The sequence below is a fragment of the Bombina bombina genome, chromosome 2, assembly GCF_027579735.1.
Source record: "Bombina bombina isolate aBomBom1 chromosome 2, aBomBom1.pri, whole genome shotgun sequence".
Classification (NCBI taxonomy): domain Eukaryota; kingdom Metazoa; phylum Chordata; class Amphibia; order Anura; family Bombinatoridae; genus Bombina; species Bombina bombina.
In genome coordinates, this window is record NC_069500.1 from 679,350,794 (window position 1) to 679,374,910 (window position 24,117).

The following is a 24,117-nucleotide window of genomic DNA, read 5'->3' on the forward strand; positions in this document are numbered from 1 at the left end:
TGCGGGAGGGCCTCGGTTTAGGGTTTAATAGGTAGTTTATGGGTGTTTAGTGTACTTTTTAGCACTTTTAGTTATGAGTTTTATGCTATAGCTTTGTAGCATAAAACCCATAACTACTCACTTTCAGTTTACAGTATGGATCTTGACGGTATAGGCTTACCGCTCACTTTTTGGCCGGACAGGCAAACTCGTAATACCGGCGCTGGGGAAGTCACATTGAAAATGGACTTTTTGAAAGCTGCGGTAGTTACGTTGCGTTACGGCTAAAAAAGTGTGCGTTACAGATATACCTGCAAGACTCGTAATACCAGTGGTAGTGAAAAAGAGCCATAACGCTGCTTTTTCACTCATAACGCAAAACTCGTATGCTAGCCGATAGTAAATTAAAGGGAAAATAAATGCTACTAACAAAATTACACATTTCTTTTTATATTAGGATTTTTTTTTTTAAATGTGCCATTCAGTTAGAGTTTTAGTTGCATCTCCAAGATTCTTAACATATAAAACACAATAGAGATGTTTGTATTGAGATAATTCAAAAATTTAAAAAAACGTTTTCTTAAATGAATAGAAAGGTCAAAATTGAAATGTAAAAAAGGGTTCAAAATTCCATTAAAAGTTATAACTAGTGGTGTATATTGAGTCTGTAAAGACCTAATTTGTCTCATTCAATCGACTGCTGACTGAGGAGTTAGAATACTGGTGCACATGGCCACACAGCATATGTGTGTATGCCACTAAAATAAACAGTAATAACTTTTACTCAAAGCATTTTTGCTAATTAAAATATATTGCAAAAATGCTTATATTTAACATTGGAATGTACCCATGTAAATTTCAATTTTGACCTTTCTATCCCTTTAAGTGTACGAGACATATATAACATAGGAATCAGGGTGTTAGTGCACCTATTTATTTTATTATGTCTGAACTTGAAAAGGGTCATTATGATAAAGAAATAGTTTTAGTTTACCATTTTTACTTTGCTGTTCTGTATCTGTGGAAGACAATTACGGTAATAGTGTGCAGTTGATACGGGTTATATTTAGATTTGTGGAGAACACTTGCATTACAAAGCTATATATTACATCTCACAATAAAGAGAAGAGACTCAGAAAATGAAGTACATTTTGGTGAGTAATACTTCCAGTTGTAGAAAATTACAGTTTTCAGTCCTCAATGTTCACCCCTTATGTCAGCAATAACCTTCTGCTTCATCATTCTCTGTATACACAGCACAGAGCTCTGATGGTTACATTAGTTTGTAAGTACTGCAGTAGTTCCCCACCTTTAAATAGACATTAAACACTAAATAAACGCTAGGTAGAATGATGCGGTCAAAGAAAAGATTAGTCTGAGAACAACATTTAAATGTATTTTTTAAAGTTTCATTAGTTGTTTAAATATTGATAAAATGTGTAAAGTTTTAGTGTCTATAAAACAATGGGAGCTGCCATGTTGTAACTTAGGTTACCGTCTCTGCTGTGGCCAATTAGGGACAGTTATAAATAGGTCACTAGAATGTGCAGCCAATGGCTGTGTGTTCTGCACTTCTATTTCTAACGGGAAAAGAAAAGCTCACAATATCAGAATGGAATTACAGGAAAAGGGGACAAAATAAATAGTCTATTGCAGACTTTTTTTTAATATATTCGATTTATCATCTTATATTACAATCTCAAAGCGTTTAATGACCCTTTTAAAGTTGGTGCTTTATATAGCAGACATATTACAGAGCCTTTCTTTTTTTAATTTTATTTTTAGAAGAATATTGTTTGCCATTTTTTATGTGTTTACAATAGATTCTGGAAGATGCATTATTGTACCTGGCAGAAGGGGCATTAGCCAGTATTGGTCCAGCCATTACCTAGAGTTAGAGTCACTGTGACAGCACAGATTGAGAAATTAAAGTACATACTTTCTCTATGGAATGTGAACTAAACTCCCAGGAATGTCTGGTTTATGAAAGATGGTTATGTCACTGGTTGACTTTCACAGACACAGGCTGTCTTTGTACCATCTTATTTTGCATTTTTAGAAGTACATACACTTATTTAAATGTTAAAATGGCACAATTTCAAACAGCTTCCTACTGTTGCGTTAAATGAACATTAAAGGCATGTGAAATCACTTCAAAATTAGTAGTAAAGTAAAACATGTAATGTTAAATATTATACTAAATGTCAACTTTAAATAATACAGTAAAGTGAATTTAAATATCACATTTATAAATATAAAGTGTAAAATGAAATAGTTTATCAAATTGTTTTATATTTAAGTTATTGTACAACAGCTCCACAAGCAATCAGCGTTGACAAGTTTCGCTGCCTGCTTCTTTCTCTCAAGTCCATGTCAGAAGCGACACTACTATCTTACACTTGAAGGGCCGTGTTCCTGTTCCACGGCGTAGATTCCGGTAAGATTTCATCATGGATGTATTGTAATTTCAACTGTTTATCCGAGAGGGGTTACATCCTTTCGCGGATAACTTTAACATAGGGTCTCAGTGAGGCTCCTTTTTGTATCTAGGAATCAAGGGTTAATGTGATATTGTCTGCTACTGTGTAGTGTTGCTTCGGCTCATGGCTATTTTGGAACATAACGGCCTATGTCTTGTGACGCGGCCTTTTCGGTTGGGCGCGTTTTTGCATGGACTGCACGGTTTACATTGTGACTCCATTTCCGCTTTCCTGACCGCGTGGTGATGGAGAAATCCTGGTCCGCTGGTGTCTAGTTCTCTGGAGGTTGCAGTGTCCCAGTTATGGAGGATTCTTGGAGACAGATGTCTCTGATTCAGACTCTACTTCTTGCAAAGAATATGACTTGGCCTGGGTGATACATGCCCATCAGTTATGTTCCGAATGCTGTTTTTGAGTGCTCTGTTCCTCGGGATTGGGGAATCGGGTGTCCACTGAGTGTGCTTTCGATATTGTCCATGTTTCGTTAACCCGGGGCTCGTCCGGCATGGGATCGCCTGGTCCAGTTCAGCCTTCCGAGGGAGCGACTGCCCCTGAGACCTCAGGGGGTCAACCTTCGGGGCCAGTGTTTCCTTTTGTCCTGGCGGAGTTATGTTGCGCCTTTCGTTATAGACTGGCGCGCCTTCGTGTTCTTCTAAGGCACTTTTTTTGGCATTGCTGGAGGATCCCACTCCTAATGAGTCTAGGGATTCTCAGTCTTACTCTTCGACTGGCTTGCATACATAGACATAAGGGGATGAAGTAATCTTCTTATAGTCTTTGTTATTTGTGTATCCTTTTCCAGGTCGGAGCTTGGAAGTCTCGGTCCCCTGTTGGGCTGGTCCTGCGGGTCTGTCCTTTTTTCCTGGGCGATAACTTACGGGTTGCCTCCTTTTATTTTCACCCGGTGAGGATGATTTTTATTTGGTCTAAAGCTCATGTTGTGGGTGATGTTTCCTTCGGGAACTTTCTTCTCTGGAATTGATACTCGCGATTTTGTGGTCGCACTGTTTACAAAAGTCTAAAGTAAGAATAGGTGGGGGTAGGGCAAAGTATACTATATACAAGAGGTTAGTGGTTAAAGGCAAATAGCCCAATTTGAGTTTAAGTAATCTCCTAACCGCTAATAACTCCTGCCACAGATTTATAGTTAAAAGCAAAGTACAACTAGCAAGTAATTGTAAATAGATTTACAAATAGGAATAGGTAACTTAAATCTGTGAGGAAAAATTCCACCGACTGAGCCCTTTCTAAGTCAGAGCTAAATTTGTTTTTAATTAGAAAAAATGTTTTTCTTGTCCATTCATACACTAAACTTTATTACGAAAATATATTTAACCACACATACATTTAGCAAGAGCTACGATTTAAAAACACTGCACCTAAGTTGAGCTAGGATTATTAAATTATTCTGAAATCAGCATCAAAGGTATCTGCAGCAAAATTATAAATATAGACTAAGCCCTTACAATCCGAGGGCTAGTTTAAGTTTAAGTTTTACCAAGTTTATAAAGCTGCAATTAACCAGACCAACAAAGGTGAGCAAATTAAAAAAGGGAAAGACAAAGCTTATCCCAGAGGACCCCTGACGTACGTTTCACAAAAAACGCTTCCTCAGAGGGGTGTGGAGCCGCTGCAAAATGGCATATTTATGAGTCTTTAAGACCCTCCTCGATTATTGAGTGGATATGCCTGATTGCCAATAGTCAGTTTATTATTGGCTTATGAGAATGTCAATCACAAAAATGACTAGCGATAGGGTAGAAGGGGAGGTAGTGGTTCGTGACGTCAGCGTGATGTCTGAAGTGGGCGTGTTTGTTTACATATGCATCACTGCTGCAGCCCTCATTGGATGATGGCCTTGAACATATGTTCCATATTTGTACTGAGCCGGGTATCTAAACATATTGATAGATTGCATAGAACAGTTACTGCCGAGCAAGACCGCATTTCATGGGCGGATAAATTCGATACATCCCCACTGTATAATGTCAAAGAAGTTGCGCCAAGCATCTGCTGAATACCGGTTCATTGTCAGCCCTATTACATTCTAAAATTAAGAGATTAATATATGGCGGAACAACAACCTATGCTAGAATACAGGATAGCCCTTATAGGATTTATCAACAGCTGGCTATCTATCATTGTTATGAAGGAACGAGAATGATCAACTTGATTAAATGCTGAACTTCCCATATGTTTATATTCGGTCACAGGGGGAGTGTCAGAGTGTTAGGTCACACGGGAGTGTCAGAGTATTAGACCTTTTATCTTCTCTATTGGATGATAGACTTCCCATATGTTTATATTAGTTATGGGAGGTGTGCCAGAACGTGATGTATAACGCTATCATTGGGCAATACTGCTTATCATATGTTTTATTATATACATGTTAGTGAGGACGCATATTATACCCCCAGATTTTTGCCAAATAGGCGGCTTATGAAATCAATCCGTCCTATGAGCGATTATACAAAGATCAGAATTACCTCCGTAGGAGTTTCAATAATATTACCACTATTTGTTAGGAAGTGCATTGATATTAGAGATGATATTGAAGTTATTACATTCTACACTGGTGTGATGTAATATATATTCATTAAAATATATGTGTAGAGAATGACCATATTTTATTACTATTGGGTATTAGTTTTCAGGTATGTTCTGCGTGTATTTTTTGCCGGCAATATGATGGATTGTGCTAACATTGGATACTATGAGTGCTTTGAGTGGCAACTTAGTTGAGTAATCACTTGTATATTATGTGTATTGGTTTGAATTATATGATCTGGTGGTATCGTGGTAAAGGTGGTGAAATAAATAGATGGTGTACTCATGAAGAATCAAAATAATACTGTGGAAAGTGAATTGAAGGAGAAACAAAAAATGTGAAACAAACATATCTTAGTGTTTATAAAAAATAGCCTTAAAGGTTTACAAATATATAATAATTTTTATATATACAACATTGTGAATTAAGTAATGAAGTGAGGGATGTATTTACCTTGGAGTGGGATCTGTGAATTAAATTAGCCCTAAGTGATTATACGAGGGTCATAGAGTGAGCCATAGATCTATGGCAAATGATAAAAGAAAAGATTTAAAGTATAAGTGCTGCAGTGCCTTACTTACAGATATACAAAATAATTATTGAAATCATTCATGCCATTTGGTTTTACAGAATTTAAACGATAAATCCATTTACATTCGAGTTTAAGTAATGTTTTTTCCAGATTGCCTCCTCGTATTCCTAGTGAGGCTTTTTGAATTACCATGTATTTTAGGTTGGCAGTGGAACACTTATGATGTATTTGGAAGTGTTTCGCGACTGATGTTAATTTCTTGCCACGTGCTTCATCCTTATTAGCATTTTTTATATTATTAGCATGTTCAAGAATACGCACCCTGATCTCACGGGTTGTCATGCCAACATAGATCATTTTGCATTGGCAGAAGAGAGCATATACAACCGCAATAGTTTCTACATGAGAAATGGGAGGCTAGATTGTATGAATGACCATCTTTATCTTGGATGGTTTTGGACTTCCTTACATATGGACAAGCAGAGCAAGTACCACAGGGATACATCCCTGGGTCAGTATCCTTTTTCTTGAAAGATCTCACATAGTGGCTGGATACGAGTCTATCCCTTAAATTTGTGGGTCTTTTGTACCCAATAGAGATTCTGTCACCAATAGTTTCTCTCAAAGAGGGGTCATTTTGTAATATTTTCCAGTGTTGATTGATTATTTTGGTTACTTCTGACATTTGTGGGTTATATGTGGTGATTAGTCTTGGATTGGACTCACTCGCATTTTTGATCTTTGGGACGAGTAAATTATCTCTGTGAATGTTTAGGGCCTTGTATTTGGCTCGTTTGACTGCTTTCTTACTATAGCCTCGTGCTATTAGTCTGTCCATTAGGGCTTTGCTTTCTGTGAGATATATGTCGATACTGGAACAGTTGCGTCTTAGACGCAGAAATTCCCCAAAGGGGATAGCCTTAAGGGTGCATGGTGGATGAGCACTAGATCTATGTAATAGTGTGTTAGTCGCTGTTTCTTTACGATAGATAGTGGAGTTTACAAAACCATCTTCCTTTTTGAATATGGTTATGTCCAAAAAGGAAATTTTGTGCTGATCTGCTGAATATGTTAATTTGATGTTTTTATTATTCATGTTTACTTTCATCATGAATTGATCCAATTCCTGTGATGTCCCTTCCCATATGAATAAGACATCATCTATATATCTTATCCATAGCGGGATGTGATCAGTGTACTGTTGTAATTCGGTTGAAAAGACATCAAATAGTTCCCAATGCCCCAGGAACAGGTTGGCATACGTAGGTGCACAAGCTGTACCCATCGCGGTACCTTGCGTCTGTAGGTAGTACCTATCGTTGAAGGTGAAAAAATTATGTGTCAAGACAAACTGCAGTAGTTGGATTACAAATGTATTGTGGTCTTCATTGTCATTAGTATTAGATGAAAGAAAATACTTGATGGCTGCTATTCCATCAGTATGTCTTATGTTAGTGTAAAGTGACTCGACATCTGCAGTGACTAACCACATATCGTCAGATAGCTGTATGTTCTGTAATATTTGTAGTACCTCCATAGTATCACGTACATATGAAGGTAATGTAGTTAGGTACTCTCTTAACCTTTGATCAACATATCTGCTGGCATTTTCTGTTAGATTGTCATTCCCAGAAACGATAGGTCTACCTGGGGGTATTTGGGAATTCTTATGCACCTTTGGCAAGAAGTATAGTGTGGCGACTTTCGGATGATCTATAGTTAAGTACTTTTTCTCAGTGTTTGTAATGATGTTATTTGCCCAAGCTTGTTTGACTAAGTTATTATATTGTACCAGGTATGAGCTTTGAGGGTTAAAAATCAATTGTTTGTAGCATGTGGAATTAGAAAGCTGTCTTGAGGCTTCATCTGTATATAAAAAATGCTAATAAGGATGAAGCACGTGGCAAGAAATTAACATCAGTCGCGAAACACTTCCAAATACATCATAAGTGTTCCACTGCCAACCTAAAATACATGGTAATTCAAAAGCCTCACTAGGAATACGAGGAGGCAATCTGGAAAAAACATTACTTAAACTCGAATGTAAATGGATTTATCGTTTAAATTCTGTAAAACCAAATGGCATGAATGATTTCAATAATTATTTTGTATATCTGTAAGTAAGGCACTGCAGCACTTATACTTTAAATCTTTTCTTTTATCATTTGCCATAGATCTATGGCTCACTCTATGACCCTCGTATAATCACTTAGGGCTAATTTAATTCACAGATCCACTCCAAGGTAAATACATCCCTCACTTCATTACTTAATTCACAATGTTGTATATATAAAAATTATTATATATTTGTAAACCTTTAAGGCTATTTTTTATATAACACTAAGATATGTTTGTTTCACATTTTTTGTTTCTCCTTCAATTCACTTTCCACAGTATTATTTTGATTCTTCATGAGTACACCATCTATTTATTTCACCACCTTTACCACGATACCACCAGATCATATAATTCAAACCAATACACATAATATACAAGTGATTACTCAACTAAGTTGCCACTCAAAGCACTCATAGTATCCAATGTTAGCACAATCCATCATATTGCCGGCAAAAAATACACGCAGAACATACCTGAAAAACTAATACCCAATAGTAATAAAATATGGTCATTCTCTACACATATATTTTAATGAATATATATTACATCACACCAGTGTAGAATGTAATAACTTCAATATCATCTCTAATATCAATGCACTTCCTAACAAATAGTGGTAATATTATTGAAACTCCTACGGAGGTAATTCTGATCTTTGTATAATCGCTCATAGGACGGATTGATTTCATAAGCCGCCTATTTGGGCAAAAATCTGGGGGGTATACTATGCGTCCTCACTAACATGTATATAATAAAACATATGATAAGCAGTATTGCCCAATGATAGCGTTATACATCACGTTCTGGCACACCTCCCATAACTAATATAAACATATGGGAAGTCTATCATCCAATAGAGAAGATAAAAGGTCTAATACTCTGACACTCCCCGTGTGACCTAACACTCTGACACTCCCCCTGTGACCGAATATAAACATATGGGAAGTTCAGCATTTAATCAAGTTGATCATTCTCGTTCCTTCATAACAATGATAGATAGCCAGCTGTTGATAAAATCCTATAAGGGCTATCCTGTATTCTAGCATAGGTTGTTGTTCCGCCATATATTAATCTCTTAATTTTAGAATGTAATAGGGCTGACAATGAACCGGTATTCAGCAGATGCTTGGCGCAACTTCTTTGACATTATACAAGTGGGGATGTATCGAATTTATCCGCCCATGAAATGCGGGTCTTGCTCGGCAGTAACCGTTCTATGCAATCTATCAATATGTTTAGATACCCGGCTCAGTACAAATATGGAACATATGTTCAAGGCCATCATCCAATGAGGGCTGCAGCAGTGATGCATATGTAAACAAACACGCCCCACTTCAGACATCACGCTGACGTCACAAACCACTACCTCCCCTTCTACCCTATCGCTAGTCATTTTTGTGATTGACATTCTCATAAGCCAATAATAAACTGACTATTGGCAATCAGGCATATCCACTCAATAATCGAGGAGGGTCTTAAAGACTCATAAATATGCCATTTTGCAGCGGCTCCACACCCCTCTGAGGAAGCGTTTTTTGTGAAACGTACGTCAGGGGTCCCTCTGGGATAAGCTTTGTCTTTCCCTTTTTTAATTTGCTCACCTTTGTTGGTCTGGTTAATTGCAGCTTTATAAACTTGGTAAAACTTAAACTTAAACTAGCCCTCGGATTGTAAGGGCTTAGCCTATATTTATAATTTTGCTGCAGATACCTTTGATGCTGATTTCAGAATAATTTAATAATCCTAGCTCAACTTAGGTGCAGTGTTTTTAAATCGTAGCTCTTGCTAAATGTATGTGTGGTTAAATATATTTTCGTAATAAAGTTTAGTGTATGAATGGACAAGAAAAACATTTTTTCTAATTAAAAACAAATTTAGCTCTGACTTAGAAAGGGGCTCAGTCGGTGGAATTTTTCCTCACAGATTTAAGTTACCTATTCCTATTTGTAAATCTATTTACAATTACTTGCTAGTTGTACTTTGCTTTTAACTATAAATCTGTGGCAGGAGGTATTAGCGGTTAGGAGATTACTTAAACTCAAATTGGGCTATTTGCCTTTAACCACTACCTCTTGTATATAGTATACTTTGCCCTACCCCCACCTATTCTTACTTTAAATTGTTCCTAACAAGGAGAATATACCCAGATCTCTTTTTCTGGGTTTAGCCTTTTTCTAGGGGGGTTTTCTTACAACAAACTATGAATATTCAAGGTGATATAGCTAATCGCTCAGCAAAAAAGATTACAGGAATTAAATCACTTTTTAACACACCTAATAGTGAAAATATAAAAATCAATGAAGAAGAGTTGAATAATGTATTGTGCAAATTACATCAGACCTTACATAAGCAGTCTAAAAGGTGGTGGAATTGGCATTTTTTCGAAAAATATGCAGAAAAAAACCTAATACCTAGAGGGTTAAGAATGAAAGTATTCCCTGCCTTTACCCTAAACAATGAAGATCTAGTGAAACAATGGGAAACTGCCTTAACTGAATGTTCGCTAAAACTAATCCAAATTCTAATAAAACATGACAAATTAGAGCTCACCAAACTAGACACTGAAATAGAGGAATATAACACCCAATTGTCTAAATTTGATGAAAAATTTGATTACAAAGCAAAATATGATAAATATCAACATGAGTTAGACAAATTAGAATTGGAATTAGTAGCAAATAAAAAACAGAAACTCCAACGAGACATAGAGGATTTTCAAAATCAGAGAATATACCGTTGGCGTAATAATCATACATCCAGATACAGATCCAATAGATACATAGTACAACAAACTGATAGCAGTGCTGAGAGTGAATCTGACATTTCGGATAATGAGGTAGAGATAAGTAATCCCAACCAGCACAGTAACAGCACTGATAATGTCTCCCAATCCACTAGACCCAAGACACACAGTGCAGCACAATCATTAAATACATCTTCCTCTTCTTTTTTTAGTCCAAACCCCACACAATCCAACTCCTCCTATAACGCAGACCAATCACACAATACCCAATTCACGGGGGAACAAAAGGAAATTCACAGGTCCGACACGTCAATCCACCAGGAGGAGGGAATTGAGTCCCTTCTCCAAAATCAGGATGACAAATTGAGGGTCATCAATCTATCAGATCACATACTGAATCAAGATCATATAGCTGTACTATCAAAGGGATTATCTTTTTGTCCAGTGAATTCCCTTAATAAGTTTGAATTAATAAAAGACATACACTTATTTTCACGTAAGCTGATGTTAAAAAAGATATATGCCTATAATCCCAACGTTTTAGATACAGCAGACTTGAGTACAGTTGAAATTTTAGAACAACTCAGTGATGAGGATATGATTAACTCTAATGATGTAACCGTGCCTGACTCTAATACGTGGAAAACCACACTTAAACCAAAATCCAAATACGTTCCCTCCATGTCCAATTCACCTGAAATTCAGGTATTTTGTAAAATGGTCTGCAACCAAATTGAACAATTGCCTGTTATTCGAAAGAATCATAATTTGACAACATCAGAATTCAAAGCTCTGAATGAGATTGAATCGTGGAAAGATGTCACCATAAAACCGTCTGATAAGGGTGGAAATGTGGTATTATGGCCATCTAAAATGTACACAGATGAAGCCTCAAGACAGCTTTCTAATTCCACATGCTACAAACAATTGATTTTTAACCCTCAAAGCTCATACCTGGTACAATATAATAACTTAGTCAAACAAGCTTGGGCAAATAACATCATTACAAATACTGAGAAAAAGTACTTAACTATAGATCATCCGAAAGTCGCCACACTATACTTCTTGCCAAAGGGTGCATAAGAATTCCCAAATACCCCCAGGTAGACCTATCGTTTCTGGGAAATGACAATCTAACAGAAAATGCCAGCAGATATGTTGATCAAAGGTTAAGAGAGTACCTAACTACATTACCTTCATATGTACGTGATACTATGGAGGTACTACAAATATTACAGAACATACAGCTATCTGACGATATGTGGTTAGTCACTGCAGATGTCGAGTCACTTTACACTAACATAAGACATACTGATGGAATAGCAGCCATCAAGTATTTTCTTTCATCTAATACTAATGACAATGAAGACCACAATACATTTGTAATCCAACTACTGCAGTTTTGTCTTGACACATAATTTTTTCACCTTCAACGATAGGTACTACCTACAGACCGCAAGGTACCCCGCGATGGGTACAGCTTGTGCACCTACGTATGCCAACCTGTTCCTGGGGCATTGGGAACTATTTGATGTCTTTTCAACCGAATTACAACAGTACACTGATCACATCCCGCTATGGATAAGATATATAGATGATGTCTTATTCATATGGAAGGGACATCACAGGAATTGGATCAATTCATGATGAAAAGTAAACATGAATAATAAAAACATCAAATTAACATATTCAGCAGATCAGCACAAAATTTCCTTTTTGGACATAACCATATTCAAAAAGGAAGATGGTTTTGTAAACACCACTATCTATCGTAAAGAAACAGCGACTAACACACTATTACATAGATCTAGTGCTCATCCACCATGCACCCTTAAAGGCTATCCCCTTTGGGGAATTTCTGCGTCTAAGACGCAACTGTTCCAGTATCGACATATATCTCACAGAAAGCAAAGCCCTAATGGACAGACTAATAGCACGAGGCTATAGTAAGAAAGCAGTCAAACGAGCCAAATACAAGGCCCTAAACATTCACAGAGATAATTTACTCGTCCCAAAGATCAAAAATGCGAGTGAGTCCAATCCAAGACTAATCACCACATATAACCCACAAATGTCAGAAGTAACCAAAATAATCAATCAACACTGGAAAATATTACAAAATGACCCCTCTTTGAGAGAAACTATTGGTGACAGAATCTCTATTGGGTACAAAAGACCCACAAATTTAAGGGATAGACTCGTATCCAGCCACTATGTGAGATCTTTCAAGAAAAAGGATACTGACCCAGGGATGTATCCCTGTGGTACTTGCTCTGCTTGTCCATATGTAAGGAAGTCCAAAACCATCCAAGATAAAGATGGTCATTCATACAATCTAGCCTCCCATTTCTCATGTAGAACTATTGCGGTTGTATATGCTCTCTTCTGCCAATGCAAAATGATCTATGTTGGCATGACAACCCGTGAGATCAGGGTGCGTATTCTTGAACATGCTAATAATATAAAAAATGCTAATAAGGATGAAGCACGTGGCAAGAAATTAACATCAGTCGCGAAACACTTCCAAATACATCATAAGTGTTCCACTGCCAACCTAAAATACATGTAATTCAAAAAGCCTCACTAGGAATACGAGGAGGCAATCTGGAAAAAACATTACTTAAACTCGAATGTAAATGGATTTATCGTTTAAATTCTGTAAAAACCAAATGGCATGAATGATTTCAATAATTATTTGTATATCTGTAAGTAAGGCACTGCAGCACTTATACTTTAAATCTTTTCTTTTATCATTTGCCATAGATCTATGGCTCACTCTATGACCCTCGTATAATCACTTAGGGCTAATTTAATTCACAGATCCCACTCCAAGGTATATACATCCCTCACTTCATTACTTAATTCACAATGTTGTATATATAAAAATTATTATATATTTGTAAACCTTTAAGGCTATTTTTTATAAACACTAAGATATGTTTGTTTCACATTTTTTTGTTTCTCCTTCAATTCACTTTCCACAGTATTATTTTGATTCTTCATGAGTACAACCATCTATTTATTTCACCACCTTTACCACGATACCACCAGATCATATAATTCAAACCAATACACATAATATACAAGTGATTACTCAACTAAGTTGCCACTCAAAGCACTCATAGTATCCAATGTTAGCACAATCCATCATATTGCCGGCAAAAAATACACGCAGAACATACCTGAAAAACTAATACCCAATAGTAATAAAATATGGTCATTCTCTACACATATATTTTAATGAATATATATTACATCACACCAGTGTAGAATGTAATAACTTCAATATCATCTCTAATATCAATGCACTTCCTAACAAATAGTGGTAATATTATTGAAACTCCTACGGAGGTAATTCTGATCTTTGTATAATCGCTCATAGGACGGATTGATTTCATAAGCCGCCTATTTGGCAAAAATCTGGGGGGTATACTATGCGTCCTCACTAACATGTATATAATAAAACATATGATAAGCAGTAATTGCCCAATGATAGCGTTATACATCACGTTCTGGCACACCTCCCATAACTAATATAAACATATGGGAAGTCTATCATCCAATAGAGAAGATAAAAGGTCTAATACTCTGACACTCCCCGTGTGACCTAACACTCTGACACTCCCCCTGTGACCGAATATAAACATATGGGAAGTTCAGCATTTAATCAAGTTGATCATTCTCGTTCCTTCATAACAATGATAGATAGCCAGCTGTTGATAAATCCTATAAGGGCTATCCTGTATTCTAGCATAGGTTGTTGTTCCGCCATATATTAATCTCTTAATTTTAGAATGTAATAGGGCTGACAATGAACCGGTATTCAGCAGATGCTTGGCGCAACTTCTTTGACATTATACAGTGGGGGATGTATCGAATTTATCCGCCCATGAAATGCGGGTCCTTGCTCGGCAGTAACTGTTCTATGCAATCTATCAATATGTTTAGATACCCGGCTCAGTACAATTATGGAACATATGTTCAAGGCCATCATCCAATGAGGGCTGCAGCAGTGATGCATATGTAAACAAACACGCCCACATTCAGACATCACGCTGACGTCACGAACCACTACCTCCCCTTCTACCCTATCGCTAGTCATTTTTGTGATTGACATTCTCATAAGCCAATAATAAACTGACTATTGGCAATCAGGCATATCCACTCAATAATCGAGGAGGGGTCTTAAAGACTCATAAATATGCCATTTTGCAGCGGCTCCACACCCCCTCTGAGGGAAGCGTTTTTTGTGAAACGTACGTCAGGGGTCCTCTGGGATAAGCTTTGTCTTTCCCTTTTTTAATTTGCTCACCTTTGTTGGTCTGGTTAATTGCAGCTTTATAAACTTGGTATAAACTTAAACTAGCCCTCGGATTGTAAGGGCTTAGCCTATATTTATAATTTTGCTGCAGATACCTTTGATGCTGATTTCAGATAATTTAATAATCCTAGCTCAATCTTAGTGCAGTGTTTTTAATCGTAGCTCTTGCTAAATGTATGTGTGGGTTAAATATATTTTCGTAATAAAGTTTAGTGTATGAATGGACAAGAAAAACATTTTTTCTAATTAAAAACAAATTTAGCTCTGACTTAGAAAGGGCTCAGTCGGTGGAATTTTCCTCACAGATTTAAGTTACCTATTCCTATTTGTAAATCTATTTACAATTACTTGCTAGTGATGTTTACAAAAGTCTGTCTGATCCATCATCGGAGACTCTATGTGGCCTTAACAGTGCTGGGGTCCTTGGTTTCAGGCTGTTCCTGACTGGGTACAAATCCTCTCTTTGAAGCCTAGTTCAGACACATGGCACCTTTTAATGTCCGGTTGGTCCAGTGAGGGCGCCTAGTGATCACAATATGCTTTGTGTTCTTTTCTTGTTTTATTTTACAATCTTCAACTAGCATGCTGGAGAGGACTTGAGGGTCTGTGGTTGCTTAGGGTGCTTGGGGATTGGTTTAGTCCTCCATTTGCCTTTCAATCTAGGTTTGCTGGTGAGATCCGCGGCAGACATGCTCAGTTTCCGATTTTTTTTCAGGAACTAGAGTTTTCCTTCCCATTTGTGGGTTGGAGGCTTGGAGGATTTAGGTCCTTCATACCGCCATTCTTACGGTTTTTGCCTTTCCATGGTCTCTTTGGGAAGTGTCTTTTAGAGGTTCTTTTTCCTTTGGGTCGAGACTTTCTGGACTTCGTCTGATTTTTTTGGCGACTTTGGCCGCTTAACTAGAAGTGAAGGCCGTGAGGCTCTGTCTTCCTTCGGGAGTCAGTTGTCTCCATATCAGGGGTGATAGGAGGTGTGTCTCTTTTCCAAGCTTTTTGCTTAGGGATGTTTTTCTGCCTGTTGTTCGGGATGCTTTGAATTCTTCTCCCTTGGGTGTGATCCTCTGGAACGTTAATCTGAAAGGATTATGGAGACTAGCCTTTTCTTTCTACTCTCTTTGGGTGACTCTGTTCTCGTTCTCATTTCCCTTAGTGTTGCCCTTGGGGCCTTTGGGCTCTAGAGAAATTGCGTTGACTTTGTCGAGACCTAGTACCTTGGTGGGGGTTGTATTGACCTCCAGCTAGGGTGTTCTCTTCCCTTTGGGTTTGGAGGTTATGAGTGAGTCCTGTACCCGTTATCCAGGTTTCCCGTTATCATCCCTGTGAGGTCTGATTACTTCAGACGGGGTATCTTTTGTTCCCAGAGGGTGTCGTTCATTCTTGGGGTCGATTCTGGGTCCAGGTTTTTGTCTTGGATCCTTCTTGGATGTCTGAAGACTTATGATCCTGTGGACTGGTTTGGGACGACCCAGTTTTTTTCAGGGACATAGGGCTAGCTCTTTGGGCTTGCTAGCAGGAAGGCCAGAGTTTACATCCACCTTCGGGTACTGGTTATAAACTTTAAGGCTTGACTTGTCCTTCGGACGGAGTGTGCTCATCTATGGGGAGTTTTTTTCTCTGTTGGGTCAACTGTGGTGTCCTGGACGATTTTTCATTCGGTCCGGTGTTTTGATCATACTATGGCTTCATGTCTTGTGGATATGTTACGCTGTTCTTATCTGTGCCCTTCCCTTTTGAGGGGGATAGTTTGTCTTCCTTATGAGCTGGGGGTTTCCTCTCTCTGGAGGGTCTTTGTCCTGCCCTGTGTGTAGGAGGTTGGATCAGGTGGCTTATTTCTGTAAGGGGCAGCATCTGCTGCTCTGTGGGGCTCTGTTCCACCTGTTGGAATTTAATCTCTCTACGTAGAGAGCTTGTGACAGGTCTTCCTACGGATCTATTGCTCTTTTCTCTGTTCCAGGTCCCAGGGGGTTCTCCTTGGGAGTGCCTTATTTTGGAGGAGCTGATTGGGGGGACTCACCCACCCCGAGCTCTGTTGGGGTGGGTGAGTCCCCCCTTTTTCTTTCCATTCCCTGGGGGCTTATGGTTGGGGTCTTTCTGTCCCTCCTGTCTATCGGATATGTCTGTCGCTTGGGCCTGGTCTGGTGTTGGAGTAGGATCAGATCTGTTGCTTTGCTAAATTTGCCCACTGAGCATTCGAGGTACGGTAAGCCTCTTGAGGTTTCTCCTTTCTCCATGTTCAAGATTTGTTGGAAAGACTGGCGGCTCTTGGATAGCTTGCAACGTTATCCGCTGGTTAGTGGATACTTAGCAATCTGAAGGATCCTATCTTCAGCTGCTTCTGCTTCCCTGCAAGTATTTAAGTTTCAAAATAATTTTTAAATGACTGCAGCGTGCAGTGTTTTTGCTTCCCGTGTTGTTAGTCAGACCTAACTGAGCTTGCTGCACGAGGTTTCGTTTTGTGAATATTTCGGTATTCTGAGCTACCTTTTTGCAACTTGGGAGAACTTCGTCTTCAGTTGCTTTTAGAGTGCGGTTGCACTGTGTTAGGGGAAGATCCTCTGTTTCAGATTCCCGGCCTTATCCCGTGTTTCTGGGGTCTGGGTGTTGCCTCCCCTTGTTTCTATGAGACTGGGTTGGGTCTCTGTTAGCTACACTTTTCTCAGTGTAGGTGCCCTTTTTAGGTTTTTTTTTCTGGAGTTCCTTATGCTAGCTGGAAGCTAGCCCAGCATACTAATGCACTGTGGCTACTCTGCACTGTAGCAAATCGAGGGTTGCAAGTTCAATCGTCGGCGAGGTCTCCTCAACCTTTCCTCTTTTCGAGGTTGATAAAATGAGCAGCACCTTGAGTCCCTTAAGGGGTATTAGCCGCACTTTACAAGTACAATCATGTTTTCATCGTGCCTTTTCTCTTGTTCAAGAATACAGTAGTTTGTTCCCTTTCTTTAGTAAGGGGGTGTTGTTTTGGAGACCGACTGCTGGGCGACAGTGTCTCTTGGAGGCTGTTGACTCAGTCGAGTCTAGTTCCTGCGGTCTCTAGAAGGCTGTGGACTATCTGCTGGTCAGTGTCCTTGGGCCTTTTCCTTTTTTTCAAAGTTGTTCTCGGCTTCGGACGAAGCAGGATTTTGGTTGGGTAGGGGTTTTCAGGCCTGGTGCCCTCAGAATGGACCGCCTCTTGTACCCTCCCGTTTTTGCATTCAGTATAAAACGGCTATAGCTTGGGTGTTGTTTTCCCAAAAGTAATGAAATGCAGCTGTGTACTCTTTCCATCTATGAAGAAAAACTTAAATTATGCTTACCATATTTTTCTGTGGGGGCGTCTGCTTTTTGTTCTTCTGGCACCTTTTCACCCTGATGTTTCTTCTACTGTTCCTTGTTCCTCGGCAGAATGACTGGGGGATGAGGGGAGTGGGAGGAGTAGTTAAGCCTTTGGCTGGGGTGTCTTTCCCTCCTCCTGGTGGCCAGGTTCTGAATTCCCAAAAGTAATGAATGCAGCTGTGGACTCTTACCATCTGAAGAAAAGAAAATTATCAGGTAAACATAATTTAAAGGGACACTGAACCCAATTTTTTTCTTTTGTAATTCAGAAAGAGCATGCAACTTTAAGCAACTTTCTAATTTAGCCCTATTATCAATTTTTTCTTCGTTCTCTTGCTATCATTATTTGAAAAAGGCATCTAAGCTTTTTTTTCTTGTTTCAGTACTCTGGACAGCACTTTTTTATTGGTGGATGAATTTATCCACCAATCAGCAAGGACAACCCAGGTTGCTCACCAAAAATGGGCCGGCATCTAAAATTACATTCTTGCATTTCAAATAAAGATACCAAGAGAATGAAGAAAATGTGATAATAGGAGTAAATTAGAAAGTTGCTTAAAATTTCATGCTCAATCTGAATCACGAAAGAAAAATTTTGGTTACAGTGTCCCTTTTAAGTTTTTTTTGCCCTTTTATATGTGTACCAGAGTGATTTTTATTATTGAAACACAGAAGCATTTGCTGTATTTGAGTAGAAAATACTTTTTTCGCTCTTTTTTTAAATTTTTCTTTTCCCCCATTTGCAGAGATGCACTGCACAGATGCAAATTCACTGTCCAAAATAGATACCAGTTACTGGTATTTGTTTATGTAAAATTTTAAAGCACAGTTTATAATTGATTGTTGTGAGATGCTTATTTTACTTAAAGGGACACTTAAGTCAAAATAAACTTTTATGATTCAGAAATAGCATGCAATTTTAAGACACTTTCTAATTTACTTCCATTGTCAAATTTTGCACAGTCTTTTTATATTCACGACTTTCTGGGAATAAAATCTAACTAAGCATGTTCACAAATGCACAGTCTGTGATTGGCTGATGTCTGTCGCATGATACAGGGGGGGCCGGAATATGAGAGAAAAAATAAATTTGTCAGAAAAAAAAATCTACTTCTTATTTGAAATTCAGAGTACCGTAGGTGTCTTTATTATGCATTTGTTAATTATGCAATTCTACTACATTGAGTGATCCTTTAAAGTAAAAATTATTTTTATTTCTCCTTTCTATTTCTTAAAGGCACATATCACACTTCATGCACAATGTTCCTTTTCCATCTCCTCAAAGACCAAGAATTCTTGTTCAGGTAATGTAAACTTTGTTTATTTTATTGTCTAACAAAATTAAAACTAATATATGAAAACAACAATGTAAACATTCTGAAAATAAGTTCTTACATTGTTTTGCTGTGTGTGCATGAATATAGGTAATATAGCTAGAAATCGATTTAGTTACAAGAGATACTAATAATTATTGTGCTGTTTTTTTTGGGGGGGGGGGTGGTTGTTTCTTTTTTTAATTGATTTTTTTTAGTCTCAGTTGTGTAAATCTGCAGTCTTGTAGGTAGCCAACATATCTTAAACACTTGTGAGTCTTATTTTATGGTAAGAAACATTATTTTAATTACTTACATTCTTTAATTTGCCTTTGAGATGAGCTTTTGTTGTATAACTTTTATATGTAATTGGCAACCTGTGTCTACATTTTCTGATGTTTCCTAATAAATATGTAACAAAGTGTAATTAAAGCCCTGCATCATGTATACCAGACCTATCTGATTATTAGTATTATCTATATTTATAAATTGTTTTCCTTTTCAGATATTGAAAAATAAAGTGGGCTTATGCAGTGCAGGAGCATCAAGTTATGAAAAATAAACAAAATGTCAAACAAAGCACACTAATACTAATAACAAATGATCTCTTAAACAGAACCAATAACTTAATTTGCATACAATGTAAATTAAGGTTTAGTTAATACTTCTAATCTATTACATAGGTTATAAATGTGTTAACAGAAGTTTCTCTATCTCTGCATGTATTTATCTTATAATTATTTACCTTTTCCACCTCACTGTAGCTGTCCGCACACGATGCCTTGGTTCTTTCTCAGCCTGTGGCAACTCCACTGCCTTTAAGGTAATACATTATTTTCACTAGGATAATCTTACTAGATGCCCCCTGGTTTATAATTTGATATTTGTTTTACTGATCATTTTACCGTATATTATAATGCTGTTGAGCTAATACAGTCCCTATTTTTGTTTCCCACTACTTTTGTCTAAGAGTCTGATCTTTACTGCTTTATCTAAGGATATTTCATAATACCTAACAGAGAGATAACAGATCTTCTGCATTATAATTTCTTCTCCAATCGTAAAAGTGTATAAGTAGAATAGCTGACTCCTGAGTGACATGATTAAGCCTTGAAACATATTACACGTAGGGGAAGAAAGTGCAAATGTCTCACTAATACTGGGTAAACTAATTACTGAAGCTTAGGACCTGTAATATAGATGTAAAACAACATTAAGCACCTTGTGCTTTTATGTTAGAATTGTTCTGTTCTCACACTCCCTAGAGTGGCCAAAAATCAAATTCGATAACCTGAAAAGTACAGGATATCAAATAGCTGGTTTAGGCAATATGCAGCATTTTTGAAACTCTAGATTACAAATATTGCTTTCCATCTAATGGGCAGGGGAGTCCACGGCTTTCATTCATTACTATGGGAATTAAAAACCTGGCCACCAAGAGAGGCAAAGACACCCCAGCCAAAGGCTTAAATACCTCTCCCACTACCCTCATCCCCCAGTTCTTCTTTGCCTTTTCGTCACAGGAGGTGGCAGAGAGGTGCCAAAAATTTGGAGGTCTCTTATGGAGGGTATTACGCTTCACAATGGGACAGGAGTTTTAAGTTGCCCTATAAGGCTTCTCAGTGAGGGCTTGGAGTGAAAGTTAGAGCCCGGAGATGCAGGGAGAGGTCTCTTTTGCGAAACCATCCCGACTCATATTAACAGCTCCTACAGGCAATCGGCGTTGACGAGTTTCACAGACTGCTTTCTTCTCTCAAGTCCATGTCAGGAGCGCTGCTATGACCTGGTCACACTTGAAGGGCCGTGTTCCTGTTCCACGGCGTGGCTTCTGGTAAGATCATTTTCATATTATACACAATGTTACATAGAAGACAGGGCCACAGTGTGGCGGCCTTTTATCTTTACAGAATCACAGGTTAATATTCCTGGTAGGGGGATTATTGAACAGGGGGGTTTAATACATGAATATTGTTTGTGTCATTGCTGCTCTGTGCGGGATAAGGCTCTGGCAATGTGTGGAACTTTCCAGGTTCTTTTCCGGGAGTTTTTGTGAGGTGTTTTTTGGCACGTTTTCTTCCTTTAGGCAGGGGCGGTCCTGCGAGGCACCCGTCTGACCGGCTTTGGCTCTTCACTTCTGGTCTGATCTGCGATGGAGGAGACAAAGCGTTTTTTTGTAGTCCGGTTCATAGGAGGTTGTGAGTTGCCCCGGCCATTGGCGGTTATAAAGATGCCTGTTAGTTTCTCTTTTAACTCTAATAAAAGCGCAAGCTATGGAGGAATTCTGACGCGTTAGAGGGTACTCCCTCTTTGACAAAGTCTCATACCTGTGTTTATTGTGAGGTTCCGGGTAGACCAGCCTGCCCAGTTATGTTCCACATACCTTGATAGGGTCCAGACATCTATGACATAAAAGAATGTCTAGTACCACTGAGCCGTCCACCACTTAGGGTTCTCGGTCCCGTGAGGTGCTTCCGGAGTTGAGTCCCCTATTGCACATGCAGCTCCCGCGGTCCGACTGTTGCTTCCTTCGGAGAGATATGTTGGCCACCAGATTTTGCGGATCAACTGATGACTGCAGTTTCAAAGTGATCCATGCTTACCACGTTCTGCTAATCGCAAGCGTAGGCCTTCCAGAGTGGCCCGACTCAGGGACTTGTCTTCGTTGGATGCTCCTGCAGAGTGGTTCGATGAAGGGGCCCACTCCGACGTGTTGGAGGGGACTCCTCCTGGGTCGGAATCCATGTCATCTAAAGCTTTGGCAGAGGAGCCTGGCTATAGGTTTTAAGATAGAAAATTGTGCTTTTTGTTAAAGCAAGTGCTTTCTACTCTAGAGGTTCCGGAGCGAAACTTCTGGAGGAACCTTCTATCCCTAAGCTAGATAAGGTTTATGAAGACAGGGTGGTACCCCAGACCTTCCCTGGTTCCTATAATGATGGCTAACATTATCAAGAACGAATGGACTCGATTAGGTTCTTCCTTTTCCCCTTCCTTGTCCTTTAGGAAACTTCCTGTTCCGGAGGCTCAGTTGGAGCTGTAGAGGACCATTTCTAGGGCGGATGGGGCCATCTCCACGCTCGCTATAGGCAAACGGACTATTCACCCCTAGAGGATAGTTCGTCGTTCAAAGAGCCCATGGACAAGAAGTTGGAGAACATGCTGAGAAAGATGTTTCAGCACACAGTGTTTGTTTTTCAGCCGGCAGCAGCCGTAGCTGCGGTTGCTGGGGCTGCGTCATATTGGTGTGATTCCCTAAATGTAAAATGATTGAGGGTGAACCCTCTTTCGAAGAGGTGCAGGAAAAGATTAAGGCTTTGAAGGTAGCCAAAATGCAAATTATTTGTCTGAATGCTAAGGTGTCAGGGTTTTCAGTTTTAGCGTGCAGGGCCTTGTGGCTAAAATTTTGGTCGGCGGACATGACCTCTAAATTGAGGTTGCTGTCCCTGCCCTTTCAAGGAAATATTCTGTTCGGTCCGGTCCTGGACTCGATCATTTCCACGGTTACGGGAGGCAAAGGTGCCTACCTACCCCAAGATAAGAAAGCTAAACTAAAAGGAGCTACTTTTCGTCCCTTTCATGCGTACAAGGCCCAGCGCCAGCAGCCCGCCGCAAAAGCGGACCAGTCCAAGGGAACTTGGAAGCCTGCTCAGTCTTGGAACAAGTCCAAACAGAACAAGAAGCCCGCAGAGACCAAGTCGACATGAAGGGGCAGCCCCGACAGGTCTATGGACCAAGTAGGGGGCAGGTTATGTCTATTCTCTGAAGCCTGATTGCAGGATAGCCTTTCTAGGTTGTGTGATGGATCTTTCCTCTCTCTGTGTTATCATATCAGTACCCCTTGCAGAAAGAGGTCTAGGGTATTATTCAAATCTGTTCGTAGTTCCAAAAAAGGAGGGCACGTTCCGCCCGATTTTGGATCTGAAGTGTTTAAACAAGCTTTTGTCCGTTCCATCGTTCAAAATGGAAACGATCAGGTCCATTTTGCCACTAGTTCAAGAGGGTCAGTTCATGACCAGTTCATGACCACAATAGACTTGAAGGATGCCTACCTTCATCCTTCATGTTCCAATTCACAGGGACCACTTCAGGTTCCTAAGATTTGCATTCCTGGACCAGCACTTCCAGTTTGTGGCCCTTTCCTTTCGGTCTGGTGACGGCCATGGGGATAACCTTCTTGAGACCGTCCTGGGAGATTGTTACCATGGACTGCGGGTCTGACGGCGATGGGGAACTGTTTGGGGTGCCTGACTTGCACAGGGAAATGGTCTTGGCTGGAGTCCCGTTTACCAATAAATATCCTGGAACTTTCAAGCGATCTGTAATGCTCTGAAGGGGGGCGTAGCGCCGCCTAGGGGGCTTCAACTCATAAGTTTTCAGACTGACATTACCTTCAGTGGCTTACATCAACCATCAGGGGGGTACGAGGAGTTCCTCGCAATGAGGGAGGTGTCTCTGATACTGGAATGAGCGGAGGCCCACAACTGCTCGCTTTTGGAGATCCACATCCCTGTTGTAGACAACTGGGAAGCTAACTTTCTCAGCAGGCAAGCATTCCACCCGGGGGAATGGTCTCTTCACCCCAAGGTGTTTGCGGAGATTTGTATCAGATGGGGGACGCGGGAGATAGGTCTCATGGTGTCCAGACTCAATTGCAAACTAACCCCCAGGCAGAACTGATAGATGCATTAGTGGCGCCTTGGGGTTCGATCTAGCATACATTTTTCCTCCCTTACCACTTCTACCTCATATAGTGGCACGCATAAAGCAGGAGAGA

At 39.3% G+C, this 24,117-nt stretch overlaps 1 protein-coding gene across 1 annotated transcript in view; it reads left to right on the forward strand.

The window, feature by feature from the left end:
* DENND4C (DENN domain containing 4C) overlaps positions 1 to 24,117 on the forward strand; it is a 474,079-nt gene that overhangs the window by 13,210 nt on the left and 436,752 nt on the right. The window contains 2 exon segments of the mRNA XM_053702651.1: positions 19,271 to 19,337; positions 20,111 to 20,169. Coding sequence (XP_053558626.1) covers positions 19,271 to 19,337; positions 20,111 to 20,169 — 126 coding nt within the window.